At 38.3% G+C, this 12,045-nt stretch overlaps 1 protein-coding gene across 1 annotated transcript in view; it reads left to right on the plus strand.

Annotated features, from left to right (window-relative positions):
- KCNQ3 (potassium voltage-gated channel subfamily Q member 3) overlaps positions 1-11,750 on the plus strand; it is a 214,116-nt gene extending 202,366 nt beyond the window's left edge. Inside the window, exons 13-18 of the mRNA XM_017746042.1 lie at positions 2,150-2,337; positions 3,390-3,492; positions 5,802-5,933; positions 7,712-7,810; positions 9,510-9,594; positions 10,482-11,750. Of these exons, the coding sequence (XP_017601531.1) occupies positions 2,150-2,337; positions 3,390-3,492; positions 5,802-5,933; positions 7,712-7,810; positions 9,510-9,594; positions 10,482-11,219 (1,345 nt within the window). The 3' untranslated portion in view covers positions 11,220-11,750. The remainder of the gene's footprint in view (positions 1-2,149; positions 2,338-3,389; positions 3,493-5,801; positions 5,934-7,711; positions 7,811-9,509; positions 9,595-10,481) is intronic.
- Positions 11,751-12,045: the final 295 nt, after the last annotated feature.

Consider the following 12,045-nt stretch of genomic DNA (forward strand, 5'->3'; position numbering starts at 1 on the left):
TTTTTGCTCAATATATTTTTCTTCACTTTGTGCATCTTTCCCCCATTCATCCATGAATTCTTCAGGAAATTGCATTAGGGCAAAGTCCAAGTAATATTGATATCATTCATTTAGACTGTTCTTATTCTTCACTCAAATCCGCACTTTTATCTCCTGGAAATGCTGATATATCAGGACTAATTCTGTGTCTCCATACCCAACTCCTTCTTAGTTGCCACTTCAGTACTCACACACACACATGTACTTCATGCATGCAATGACAGGGCAAGTGTCTGGATTTCCTAGGCTGCAGAAATTACATTCACAAGTATTTTCATATCAAAAAGAAAAATCAGAGGGGTTGAAAAATCTTCCTACCCAAAGGTTTAGTGCTTGCATCTTTTCTGACAGGGAAGCCTGTATTTCATTACTCCCTGGGTCAAAGATACATTAATCAGAAACAGATAGTGAAGATGAGGACCCCAGTAATTTATGGGGAAAAAAACCAACACAAAAACTTGCAACAGCTGTGATGTTCAGTGCTCAGACAACATCTGTTGCGGTGGAATACTGCAACAGACAGAGCTCTGAGATAGAAATAGGTTCTCTTTCACACTTGCAAGGTCTGCACACATCTCCATCTTTGTGCACTATGTCCCTGCACAGTGGACCCTACCCCCATTTGCCTTGCCTGCCAGCAGGTTTAGTGGCTGCAGGTGAGCCTTCTGCACAGATACCTCACTGAAGACCTGTAACTCTTTCTCCTGGTAACCATGGCTGTTCATCCTTCAGCTCTGCTCCCACCTGTGGCTCTTAGACACCTGCTAGCTATAACAGCTTCTTCCCTCCCCACACTCAACTTGCTTGACCTGGTGCCCCACACAGAGCTGCCTCTTGTTCATGTGGGCACAATTTACCTCTCCCTAGACCTGTATCCTGTAACCAGGAATGTGTTAAAAAGCAGGCTTTCATCCCATGGCTTAGACCTGCTTGCTTTTTTTTTTTTTTTTTTTTTTTTTTTCCCCAAATGTGTAATTAACAAATATTTGAGCAGCAAAGTGAACAAGCAAATCAAATATTTATACCATCTATCGCCTACAAAATGTTAAGAGTATATATAAGCTGATATACTCACTAGCAAATTTCTTTTCTGTTGCTCTTTTCAGTGGTATTAGTGATTACCTTTAAGACCGTTACAGTCATCAGGTTGACAGAGGGATTAGTGATGCTGGTAAAATTGCAGGTAGATGAAACTCTATCTCTGTGGTGTCACTGAAGGACAAATGTATTCAGGCAGTAAATCTCTAAGAGGACAGATAGTGCAAGGAATCATCAGAGGAATAAAATTTGTCACTTGACTACAACTCATCATGGTGGAGAGAAAACAGGGTAGCCTGCCCTACCATGTCCCTAGTCAGTGCTTGGCAATGCCTTGCCAGAGTTTTGCTGGTGATTTATTTGGTTCACAGCACATCTGACTTTATTTTATTCTTGGCTGAGAGAGTTGGGATTGTAATGTCTGGATAAGAGAAGGTTCTGGGGAGACTTGAAAGCACCTTCCATACCTAAAGGGAGACTGCAAGAAAACAGGAGAGGGATTTATAACAAGGGTGTGTAGTGGCGGGATGAGGAGGAATAGCCTCAAACTGAAAGAGGGCAGGTTTAGTTTAGACTAAATTCTTCAGGATTAGACTAAATTTTTAGGATTAAATTCTTCATTGTGAGGGAGGTCAGGCACTGGAACAGGTTGCCCAGAGAAGTTCTGGATGCTCCATCCCTGGAAATGTTTTAAGGCCAGATTGGATGGGGCTCTGAGCAACTTGGTCTAGTGAATGACATCCCTGCCCATGGCAGTAGTGTTATTTCATGTCTTAGTAATAAAACTACTGCTTCAGTTGTGCTACGTGAGCTGAAGCACTGTGATACCTTGCACGGAGAGGATAGCACGACCCTCTGGTAACATTTTCAACATTGATACTAAAAAATGCTCATAAAAGCAGTTATCTGTGGAGCTTAACTGTTGTTTACAAAGACGTTGATTTATTATGGTAGCCCCAGCAGTGTCCTTGTATACAAAACAATTTTTTAGCCCATTATATACTTAAAGCATCATGAAAACAAGTTAATAGTGTACCAAGGAGGAAAATGATTACTTTTGCTTATTTTGTAGCCAAAAGCTGGGTCTCTTGGATCGGGTTCGTGGTACCAATACTAAAGGAAAGCTATTTACCCCTCTGAATGTAGATGCCATTGAAGAAAGTCCTTCAAAAGAGCCTAAGAATGTTGTCTTGAATAATAAGGAGCGTTTTCGCACTGCATTCCGAATGAAAGCATACGCTTTTTGGCAAAGCTCGGAAGGTAGCCCATCTGTGTTGATTTCTTTCTGTGCATCTCCTGTTCTCCCCATTTTACTTTGTTCTTTTGCATATTCTGTTGAAGGTTTGTGACTTTTTGGGACAAGCATATTTGGTACCTGGTCTTACATGGTATGTTTGGGGAACCCCAAGAAAAAGTGTCGTAGAATGCAGGCAACATGGTGCTAAAAACAGCAATTGATATGGGATAAAGCCAGTGCTGGATTCAGCCTATTTGACCTGGAAAAAGAGGGCACACAGGGTAGTCAATCTATATCCCCCAAAAAGCACATACCATCGTGGTTTGGTTTATTGGCAAGGATGCTATATTAAGGCAGCTCCCTCCTGGACTCCATCCAGCCCTGCAGCAGCCTGTGTCCAGGCATCTCAAATATGCCTTCACTGCCATCTCATTAAACGTTGTTTATAGAGTCAATGTCTTCTTTCCTCCCCCTCCCTCCCCAAGCTTGCTTCCCCTCAGGGATTTCCATTGGATCTCCCTGCAACATTACGGGGCATTGTTCCTCTCAGCTTCCCTGAGCATACATTTTCCTCTTCTTGCCTATAACATCTAAGTTAACATCTTTAAATAACAGTTTCCCCTTTCTTGTGCCAGCTGGCACCAGTGCTTGGTGGACATGTTACCATGGATGTAGCCTGGGTGTCCACACAGGGAATGTGATTTTCTCCTTCATGAAGGTACGTGAGCTCCAGGCAGTGCCAGTGACAGGAGAACTTGGCCTGTGGCTTCTACAACCTGTTTTAGCCTTTATGTAAAATAATTTGGGCAGAGTTCCACTGGAAAGGAAGAAAAGTTCCCAGTGTTTCAGAAATGCTGGAATCTGAGAGGAGACCCTTGAAGGAGACCCTATGTCCTACAGCTGTCCCAAAATAATTAAATCCTTTTCAAGACCTGACCAGAGAAAGAAGAATCTCTAAGAGATATTCCTTTATTAAATTGCACTTACTTTATGTAGTGCTTTATTCAGCCAGACATCCCTCTAAATATTGTGTGGTGAGATGTTCACACAGCTGTTTTTTTCACCTGCTTTGCAGATGCAGGAACAGGGGAACCCATGGCAGAAGACAGAGGCGACAGTAGTGATTTCCCTATGGAAGATATGATCCCCACATTCAAGACAGCCATCCGAGCTGTCAGGTAAATGTCTTTTTGAATGCTTATGCTTCAGGATATAACATTACCATGTTGCTACATGTTGATTCACTGTTTCTGTTATTGCTTTTTTTAGATGCAATAGATGAGATAATTCTAATGTTTTCAAAAATGTGAGATAGGCCCTATTCAGTCTGTTGAAAGTATGCAGAAGGGAGAAAGTTTTTCAGCAACGTTGACCACATCATTTTGTGAGATACTCCATAGTGTATTTATTATAAAATAATATTGTGTACTGTTCTTTGTTAAAATATTATGTGAATATGGTATCTTGCTCAATATAGTGACTAATATTTATATGAAACTGGAATTTTTGCTTAACAAAAAAGGCTGACTCAATTCTTTATTCACAATTGTATGATTGTGCAATCTACTTTTCAGTTGTCATATTTTAATAGATGCTGAGGTTTCCACTTCAGCAGGTTTGTGACATGTGTCACCTCTATTTTCATGTCACAAGAGATTTTCCCTAGGTTAGAAAACTCCTAGTAAGCCTTGGTCATATGTTTAGCACATCATTCAAATAAAATTAATTCATTGATGTTCTGTTATCCCTTGATTTTTTACTCTCCTCCCTTGAAAAATGTCCCCATGGGAAAATACTCTGCTTTCATTACATTAATTTCATTAATTGCTCTTTGTTCCAGAAGTTATTAATTTTTGCGCCAGGGACTTACCACCTTCCAGGTGAAATACTACAAGTCTGGAGTGTCTCACATTTATCTTAGAAAAACTTCAGGGAAGATGGTTATAAAGATATAACCATATATTTATTTGCATATAGCCATGATATGTACCCTCCCAGTTCTTTTCTAATTGGGTGAAACTGAAACTTCCAACCTTTCTTAAGGCTGCTGAAAGCCAAGTCAGACAGGCTTTGCTCATGTTACCCATGACTGCTTCCCTCCCATTGGAAGTTTCTTCATCCCTATGTCCTCCATAGCTTGCTTTCCCTTTCTTTCCCTGATACTGGCTTGCTTTCAAACAGAGACACATTATTATTACTTTCAAAAAACTTCTTTCCCTCATCCTGTCCAAATCTAATTGATTCATGCAATTTCCCTTTAAACTCAATCAGGAGCCAAGATTTTTTTTTCTTGTGTATTGTACCCAGATCCTGAACATTAATTGGGAGTAATTCTTTCAGACAAAACCACTTACTAGATTTCAGGGTCATGATCAAGGAGTTTTTAAATTAGAATTGCTAACATCGTGATCCTTATTTTTTATTTAAGTCTTTTAATATATAGTTTTGCTGTTATCATATGTATTTTGGGTAAAATAGGCATAGATATAATTTTGAAACCTAGAAAAATTTATAGGCAACAGAAGTAAAGAATCAGCTGCCCTTAAAAAATTGTAATAGAATTATCTTTGCTAAATCAAAGTTTATACAGATTTTAAAAACATTAGAAAACCCACAAACCTTGAATAAAAAGCAAGTCAGAATCTTAAGATGACAGCAATTTCCCAGTTCAGACCAACAAGTACCTGGAGATTCTAGTGAGAATTAAACACCCAGAAACCAAGTCTAAACCAGATGAAGATTTCATTATTTAAATATGTTTCCTCTGTTTACTCTACAAAGATATATATATTTTAAGTAATGTATAAACAGAAAAAGATGAAAAGAAAGAATGCCAAACATTTTTCAGGTGCTCTGGGCAGCAGTGTTTCTTGTTTTAAGAATTCTGTTACTAATTTCTTGGTAATTTTATAATAATAGTAATAATAAGAGCAATTATATTATTATCATTACAACAACAACAACAATAATGTGATACAGCTGTTTTCTTCAAGGACACTTCAGGCTGTTCTAAAAATTTTTCACCTCTTCACAACCTGAACTGCTGCTAATTTCTTAACTTCCACAATTGTATCTGTTTAGCATTTCCTATCCAAAACTTTCCCTGGTGCAAAATTAAAACCAAGATGAGAATGATTCAGCATTGCATGTATTGTAAATTAGCTTTATAATAGACTGAAGCATAAAAAAGCAGCTTCAACTTCACAGCTTCAAAATCTCCTGCAACTTGTGTTGTTCAAACTCCAACTGTGATTCTGAAGCTTTAAACTACTTGTTTTAGACTATTAATTAGGAAAAGCCAACTATTATGAATTTTCAAATGTGGAATGATGTTATAGATTCTCTGTTTGTATTTTATTGCCTTGCTTAGAAAAAACACACTCAATTTCCAAACACGAAGAGAATTCATCCATATTTTGATAAAACTGGAAATTTTCATCATGGAATTTATATAAGAAATTAGTATTTTTTTCTGTTTATTATGCAGAATACTACAGTTTCGTCTCTATAAAAAAAAATTCAAGGAGACTTTGAGGCCTTATGATGTAAAGGATGTGATAGAGCAATACTCAGCAGGGCATCTTGATATGCTTTCCAGAATAAAATACCTTCAGGCAAGGTAAGAATCTTCAAGTAAAGGGGGAAAATGTATAGCTTTCCTGGCAAAACACACTTGGCCTGTTTGTCTACAAGGCCACCCAGAAACTATGTCTTTGCATAATGTAGCTGGTTCCTGGGAAAACCTTTTCCCAAGTGAGTAGCTAGCAGGGATAACTGCAGCAAGAGACCACTGGCTCAGATGTAGAAGAAGGACATCAGAGTAAAAAAGCCCTCTGAGTTTTCTTGACCTTGTTTGATCAGGATGAAGTTTCTCTCCTCCCCATTTTACAGATGGTCAATTAAAATCAATAGTTTCTCTCCATGAGCTTTTCCTTGGGCTGGATTCTCTGCTGACCTGTACCTAGTGAAGCACACCATAAAAGTACAAAAATACATCAGCACAGAAGGTTTCACATCCCCTTCACTCAGGTGTAATTGACATATCTGAAAAAAAATTGGAATTTCAGGCCTCATTATTCTTGTGTAATCTGCCTCCACATCTGTTTCCACACCGAAGTGGTTCATTGTTATGTGCTTTTGAGGCACATCTACAAAACTTTGTGCTGCTTGTACCATGAGCCATGAGCCCAGGCCAGAGCTTGGGGGTGTAAACTTGTGTGGGGCTGAGCCCACGTGTGTGCAGATGTGTGTGCAGATGTGTGGAGCTGTCTGTGCTCAGTCTCTGCTCAGCACATTCCCTGAGACCCTCAGTGACTCTGAACAGCAAAATGCCACATAAACACCTTCATTTCTCTCAAGAATGGGCTGACGGAGTGCAACTCCTGCTGCACATTTGGGCCTTGTCTGGACTTATTTTGGCTTTGTAAGGCTGAAATCTTACTGAAATCTCTGATCTTTCTGCTGAACTTTGTAATTTCTTATTTCAAAGTGATTTTCCATGCAGTGGGCTATCTCTTTTTCAAGTATGCAACATGTCTGTCAGCAATGCCTGGGGACCAAGCCAAGATCTAGCTAGCCTCGTGAGGCTTGCCTGGAGCTTTTTCAAGTTACATTTTCAAAACTCCATGGGGCATTGTGAAACAATGCAAGGTATCTGCATGGGCTGTCCAATAACACAGATAACTGGTCTGTGGATTAGTGCTGATTGATATGTGGTCATTTTGGGGTGTGGGCTGAATAAACAGAGACTTACTTGCACCTGAGCAGTTGGATGTGACAAATGAAAGAATATTCCATGTAGTAAAAGAGTGTAATTACATGTGCTGGTCCATTCCAAACAATCTTTCTGCTTTTGTGCCAAATAAAAAAATCAAGCAGGCTTCCTTGTGCAACTTCATTTAAAGTTATGTTTTTCAAGCCAAAAGAATAATTAGTAAAGACAAAAATATTGCTGACAGTTAGAAACAACAACTGACAGAATGTTATTGGTTTATTAAGAATGACAGAAATTCTACCTTTTGCCAAGTTCTGTTTTTCAGTACCCTGCACAAAATTTGATGGGTCTCCTGACATTTTTAAAAGCAGCTGTTATTGGATATTTTTTGACAATCACGCTGTTTGGTTCCTTCGAAGGAAAAGAAGTCATGTGTTTCAAATGCTAAAGTTGGGAAACAGTGAGCTAGAGAATTATTTAATTACCATTAAATTACCAGGTAATTGCAATTCAGTGCATTGATTGTGTACCCAGAAGAGAACAGATACATCATGACCTTCAATATATTACCAAATCAACAAGTGCTTCCTTTTTGAATCTTTGCTTCAGAGATGCACAGCACATTCTGTCATGTGATAGCATTTGGAGAAGGACTTACACAGTTGAACTCTTCTTTTTTCCAGAGTAGATATGATTTTTACACCTGGACCTCCATCTACTCCCAAGCATAAGAAATCCCAAAAGGGAGGAGCTTTTTCTTACCCTTCACAACAGTCTCCCAGGTGAATTCTTTTATACTTAGTATTTAGCACAGCCTAGTACAGAAATGAAAAGTTAATTCGTTCCAATAAGCATGATTTTTGTTCATCCACTGTTATAGTAATGATACTGAGAGAATATGTTGCTATGAGATACATATGGGTAAACACTGAGCCAGAAAGTCACTAGCTTCCCTAAGAAAAATGTGTGATGGAAATCTGAACAATGGCTTCTTAATTGTCCAGCTCACCTTCTCCACAGTTTGAAAATATGGTTTTAAATTAAATACATGCATTTGATTGCTGATGTGTTAAATTTCTAACATTCAACTTGTAAAGCTGCTTAAAAGCTCAATAAAAATCACCAACAGTTTGAAAGTAAACTAGTTATCTTCCTGAAGAGAAAAAAGCCCCACCAAATGGTAAGCACAGGTTTTTAATGCTGCTGCTTTTAAACCAATGATTGGTGAGAGATACTTAAAATGAATTGTAATACCAGGTTTCTGGGTGTGAAAATTGCACCATATTATTGTATTGCTGCATTCCACATGGAAAAAATTCAATAATAAATGACATTTCTGTTGTTTTCAACTATCAATCTGTCAATAAATATCCATCAAGAGCCACACAAGACCATCAACAATCTGTCCCCAAAGCTGTTGTGATTGCTCAGAACAAAAGCAGTCTTACAGAAAATAAATTATCCCACACAGGGAAAAATCTGAAACCAAGTAAATGTGAAGACAGAGACCTAAGTAAATGGAAGAGACAATGATCACTTGGGGAGGAAAGCAGATTGCAAAAACTGCCTGAGTCCATATCACCAGTAACCCAATGTGGAAAATCTGACATATTTTAGTTATAGATTTTGTTCTAGTAAGATTTATTCATGGCTATATTTTGGATTTTGTCAGAAAGAGAAGAATTGGACATGATAAAAGTTTTAGGGTATATTTGTTCCAAATCATGTTAAAGAGCAAGTGCTCAGAAATTGTTTTTCTAGACTTTGACATAGGTTGTGGGAAGACACTGATTCCTTTGAGGTTGGTTTGGAAACCATTTGATAAAGGTTTAACTTGATCATGAGCATCCTAGATCCCGTGAAGTTATAAATCAAAGCTCTTTAGTTAGACATCGTCTTCTTACCTAATGAATTTGGTCCATCTTATGGACAGGCGGGAAGAAATTGCATAGATGAAAAACCTTTTCTGGAATCAGCTTAAAATGTCCAGACCAGACTGTCTCTTTTCAGCATTTCCAATCTCTGACACTTACTATTTGATATCATGAAATTGAGAAAAAAACACAGTCATCCTAGAAACTCAGATTCAGTCTCCAGAGACACTAATTATAAAGAATTAGATTTAAAAACACATGGCCATCTGTAGACCCACTAACTGCACTATCTATAATTTTCACAAACCTGAAATTATTCCAACAAGCTGGAGAATAATTTAAATTTTATTTTGAACTTCTGGGGCTTTTTAATCTTTATCTTAAACTTGAACAACAAAAAAATTAAATTAAAAATCAAAATTATATATTTTAGGAATGCATTAGCATCACAGAGTAGACTTTCACTCCTATTTGAATAAACAACTAAAAGGGCTCCAAGGTTCTATATGAATAAATCAACAAGATGATGATTCTTATTTCTGATATAAACTGCTTATTGTGATGTAAAGAAATATTGAACACTAATAGAGTTATTTATTTTTTGTAGAAATGAACCATATGTAGCCAAAGCCTCTACAGCTGATACTGAAGACCAAAGTATGATGGGCAAATTTGTTAAAGTTGAGAGACAGGTAGGTAATTTCATGACAAGGATGGAGGCTGAGATGCTTGTTCAGAAATGAAAGAACTGGCATAAATTCTGTATGACTCTGGCTGACCCAGGCAGAATGTTGCTGCTGGTGGTGAAGACTCACAGAGATCTTGTTCTAATGATCACAAAACTGTGTTGCTAGTTTTTCATGAAAGAATTTACTTATCTGGGAAGTGTGCATTTTGAAACTTGTTGAATCAATGTCACTATGTATGGCAGAAAATCCTAACCACGATGTTGAAGTGGGACATTTTCATTCCTTTAACTTCTATACTCCTCACATCTGGTGTTTGTTGTGAGAAAGCCCTTTTTTCTGCAGGGTCTGGCTCTCAAAATGATTGTCCACTCTTGTGCCCTATCCAAAAGAGAAAGGCAATTAGTCATGATATGTTAATCCCGATGTTGTGGGACTATTAGGTGGTGTTAGGCCATAGGTTGGACTCAATGATCTCAAAGGTCTTTTCCAAACTAGACGATCCTGTGATTCTGTGATTAAGAGTTAGAGAAAAGGTCTGTATGCAAAGCTAATTTCATATATTGAATTTTGGTAATAGCTATTTACCATTGGTATCAACACTTTGCTCTAAAGTTATCGAGTCCTGTTGGATACTGGACTGTTAAATATCCAGCAACACCAAGAATTTTTTTGGCACAGTTCATAGGGATGGGTCTTCATAATCTGAGGCAGTTAGAGGATGTCATCCATTTCAGCCCAGCTTCTGAGGGAAGGTCATGGTTACCCTGTACATACCTCCATGACCAATAAAGATGGCAGCACACCATTGCTGGGAGCAGTGCACGTACAGAATCATGGACTCTTTTTGAACAACTGACTTGAGGCAATATCATGACATTGGTATTTTTCAGGTAAATGACATGGGGAAGAAACTGGATTTCCTTGTTGATATGCACATGCATCATATGGAACAGCTGCAGATCCAAGTTGCTGAGATAAGTCCATTGAAAGAAACCGCTTCTCCTGCAAGGGAGAAGAGAGAAGAAAACAAATATTCAGAATTAAAAACAATAATATATAAATACACTGAGCAGTGTTCTCGTGAAACTCCTTACAACTTCCAGCAGGTTCCAGTCAACAAAGTCAGCCCCTATGGTTTCTCAGCACGGGGTCATATGACTCACTCACAACCTTTATCAATAGGTGGGCAAAGCTCTGGCAAACTGCAAGCCACACCTTCCTCAACTTCATATGCAGAAAGGCCAACAGTTTTGCCTATATTTACATTAATGGACTCCCAGGTTAGCTACCATTCCCAAGGGGACCTTCAAAGCCCTTACTCAGATAAGGTGTCTCCGAGGCAGAGAAGGAGCCTAACGAGAGACAGCGATACTCCATTGTCCCTTCTCTCTGTCAACCATGAGGAACTCGAGCGCTCCCCAAGCGGCTTCAGCATCTCCCAAGAGAGAGACGATTTCCCCTTTGGCCCCAACGGGGGATCAGCATGGATGAGAGAGAAACGCTACCTAGCAGAGGGGGAGACAGACACAGACACAGACCCTTTCACACCAAGTGGCTCCATGCCCTTGTCCTCTACAGGAGATGGGATTTCAGATTCAATATGGACCCCTTCAAACAAGCCAGTTTAAAAGTGTGTGTGGGGGCAGTCACTGGTTGACTTCTCCTTGTAATGTAAGCATACTTTGTATATCTCACTTACTCTACACCCAAAGCTTACTAGTTCAAAACACCAATGGCTGCATAAGATGCATGTGATATTAGTGGTAGTCATTCTGCACCATTTCATACAATTTACTAATGCAGTTTTTTTCATGCTACCAAAACTAAGGAGCTTAGTTTTGAGCATGGTTTGCATGACTTTGCCCTATATAAATGGTACAGCTGATTTCTTCTATGATACATATCTATCTGATACTCTTCAATACAACAATGGTGAATTGATAACAGACAAGATACAGTGGTCCTTGCTACATTTTGTAAACAGAGCAGCAAAATAAAAATATATTCAGAAGCAATATCCCTTTGTGGAAAGATAATGTCTGAATCATTTTCCAATATAAGCAAATCTATCTCTAATCAACCAAGCCAAGAATTTCTAATATCGAAAGCAGGGAAAAAGCTGAGTCAAAGTATGACCTTATTGAAATGTTTTTGTGAAATAAATATTTCTCATGTGATCTCTTATATGATTACCCCTGAAATACAATGTTGTAATGAAATTAAGGGTAGGGCTTTAAATCATCAAAGCCACCTCCTGGGATTGATCATAGGTATTTATTTATTGTAAATTGCAAATAGAAATCCCTCAAACTACTTTGAAAATCTTCACTAGTGTTTATAAAATTGCTCAAAGTAAGATTATAATGATGTTTCTTAGAAAATCTTTTGCTAAGTCTGTTTGCTACTTATGGGGCCAAATTTTCTTTCTGTTCCAAAAATAAGGTTTTTCAGTGT

Source organism: Corvus brachyrhynchos, unplaced genomic scaffold (genome assembly GCF_000691975.1).
Source record: "Corvus brachyrhynchos isolate BGI_N302 unplaced genomic scaffold, ASM69197v1 scaffold28, whole genome shotgun sequence".
Lineage (NCBI taxonomy): Eukaryota > Metazoa > Chordata > Aves > Passeriformes > Corvidae > Corvus > Corvus brachyrhynchos.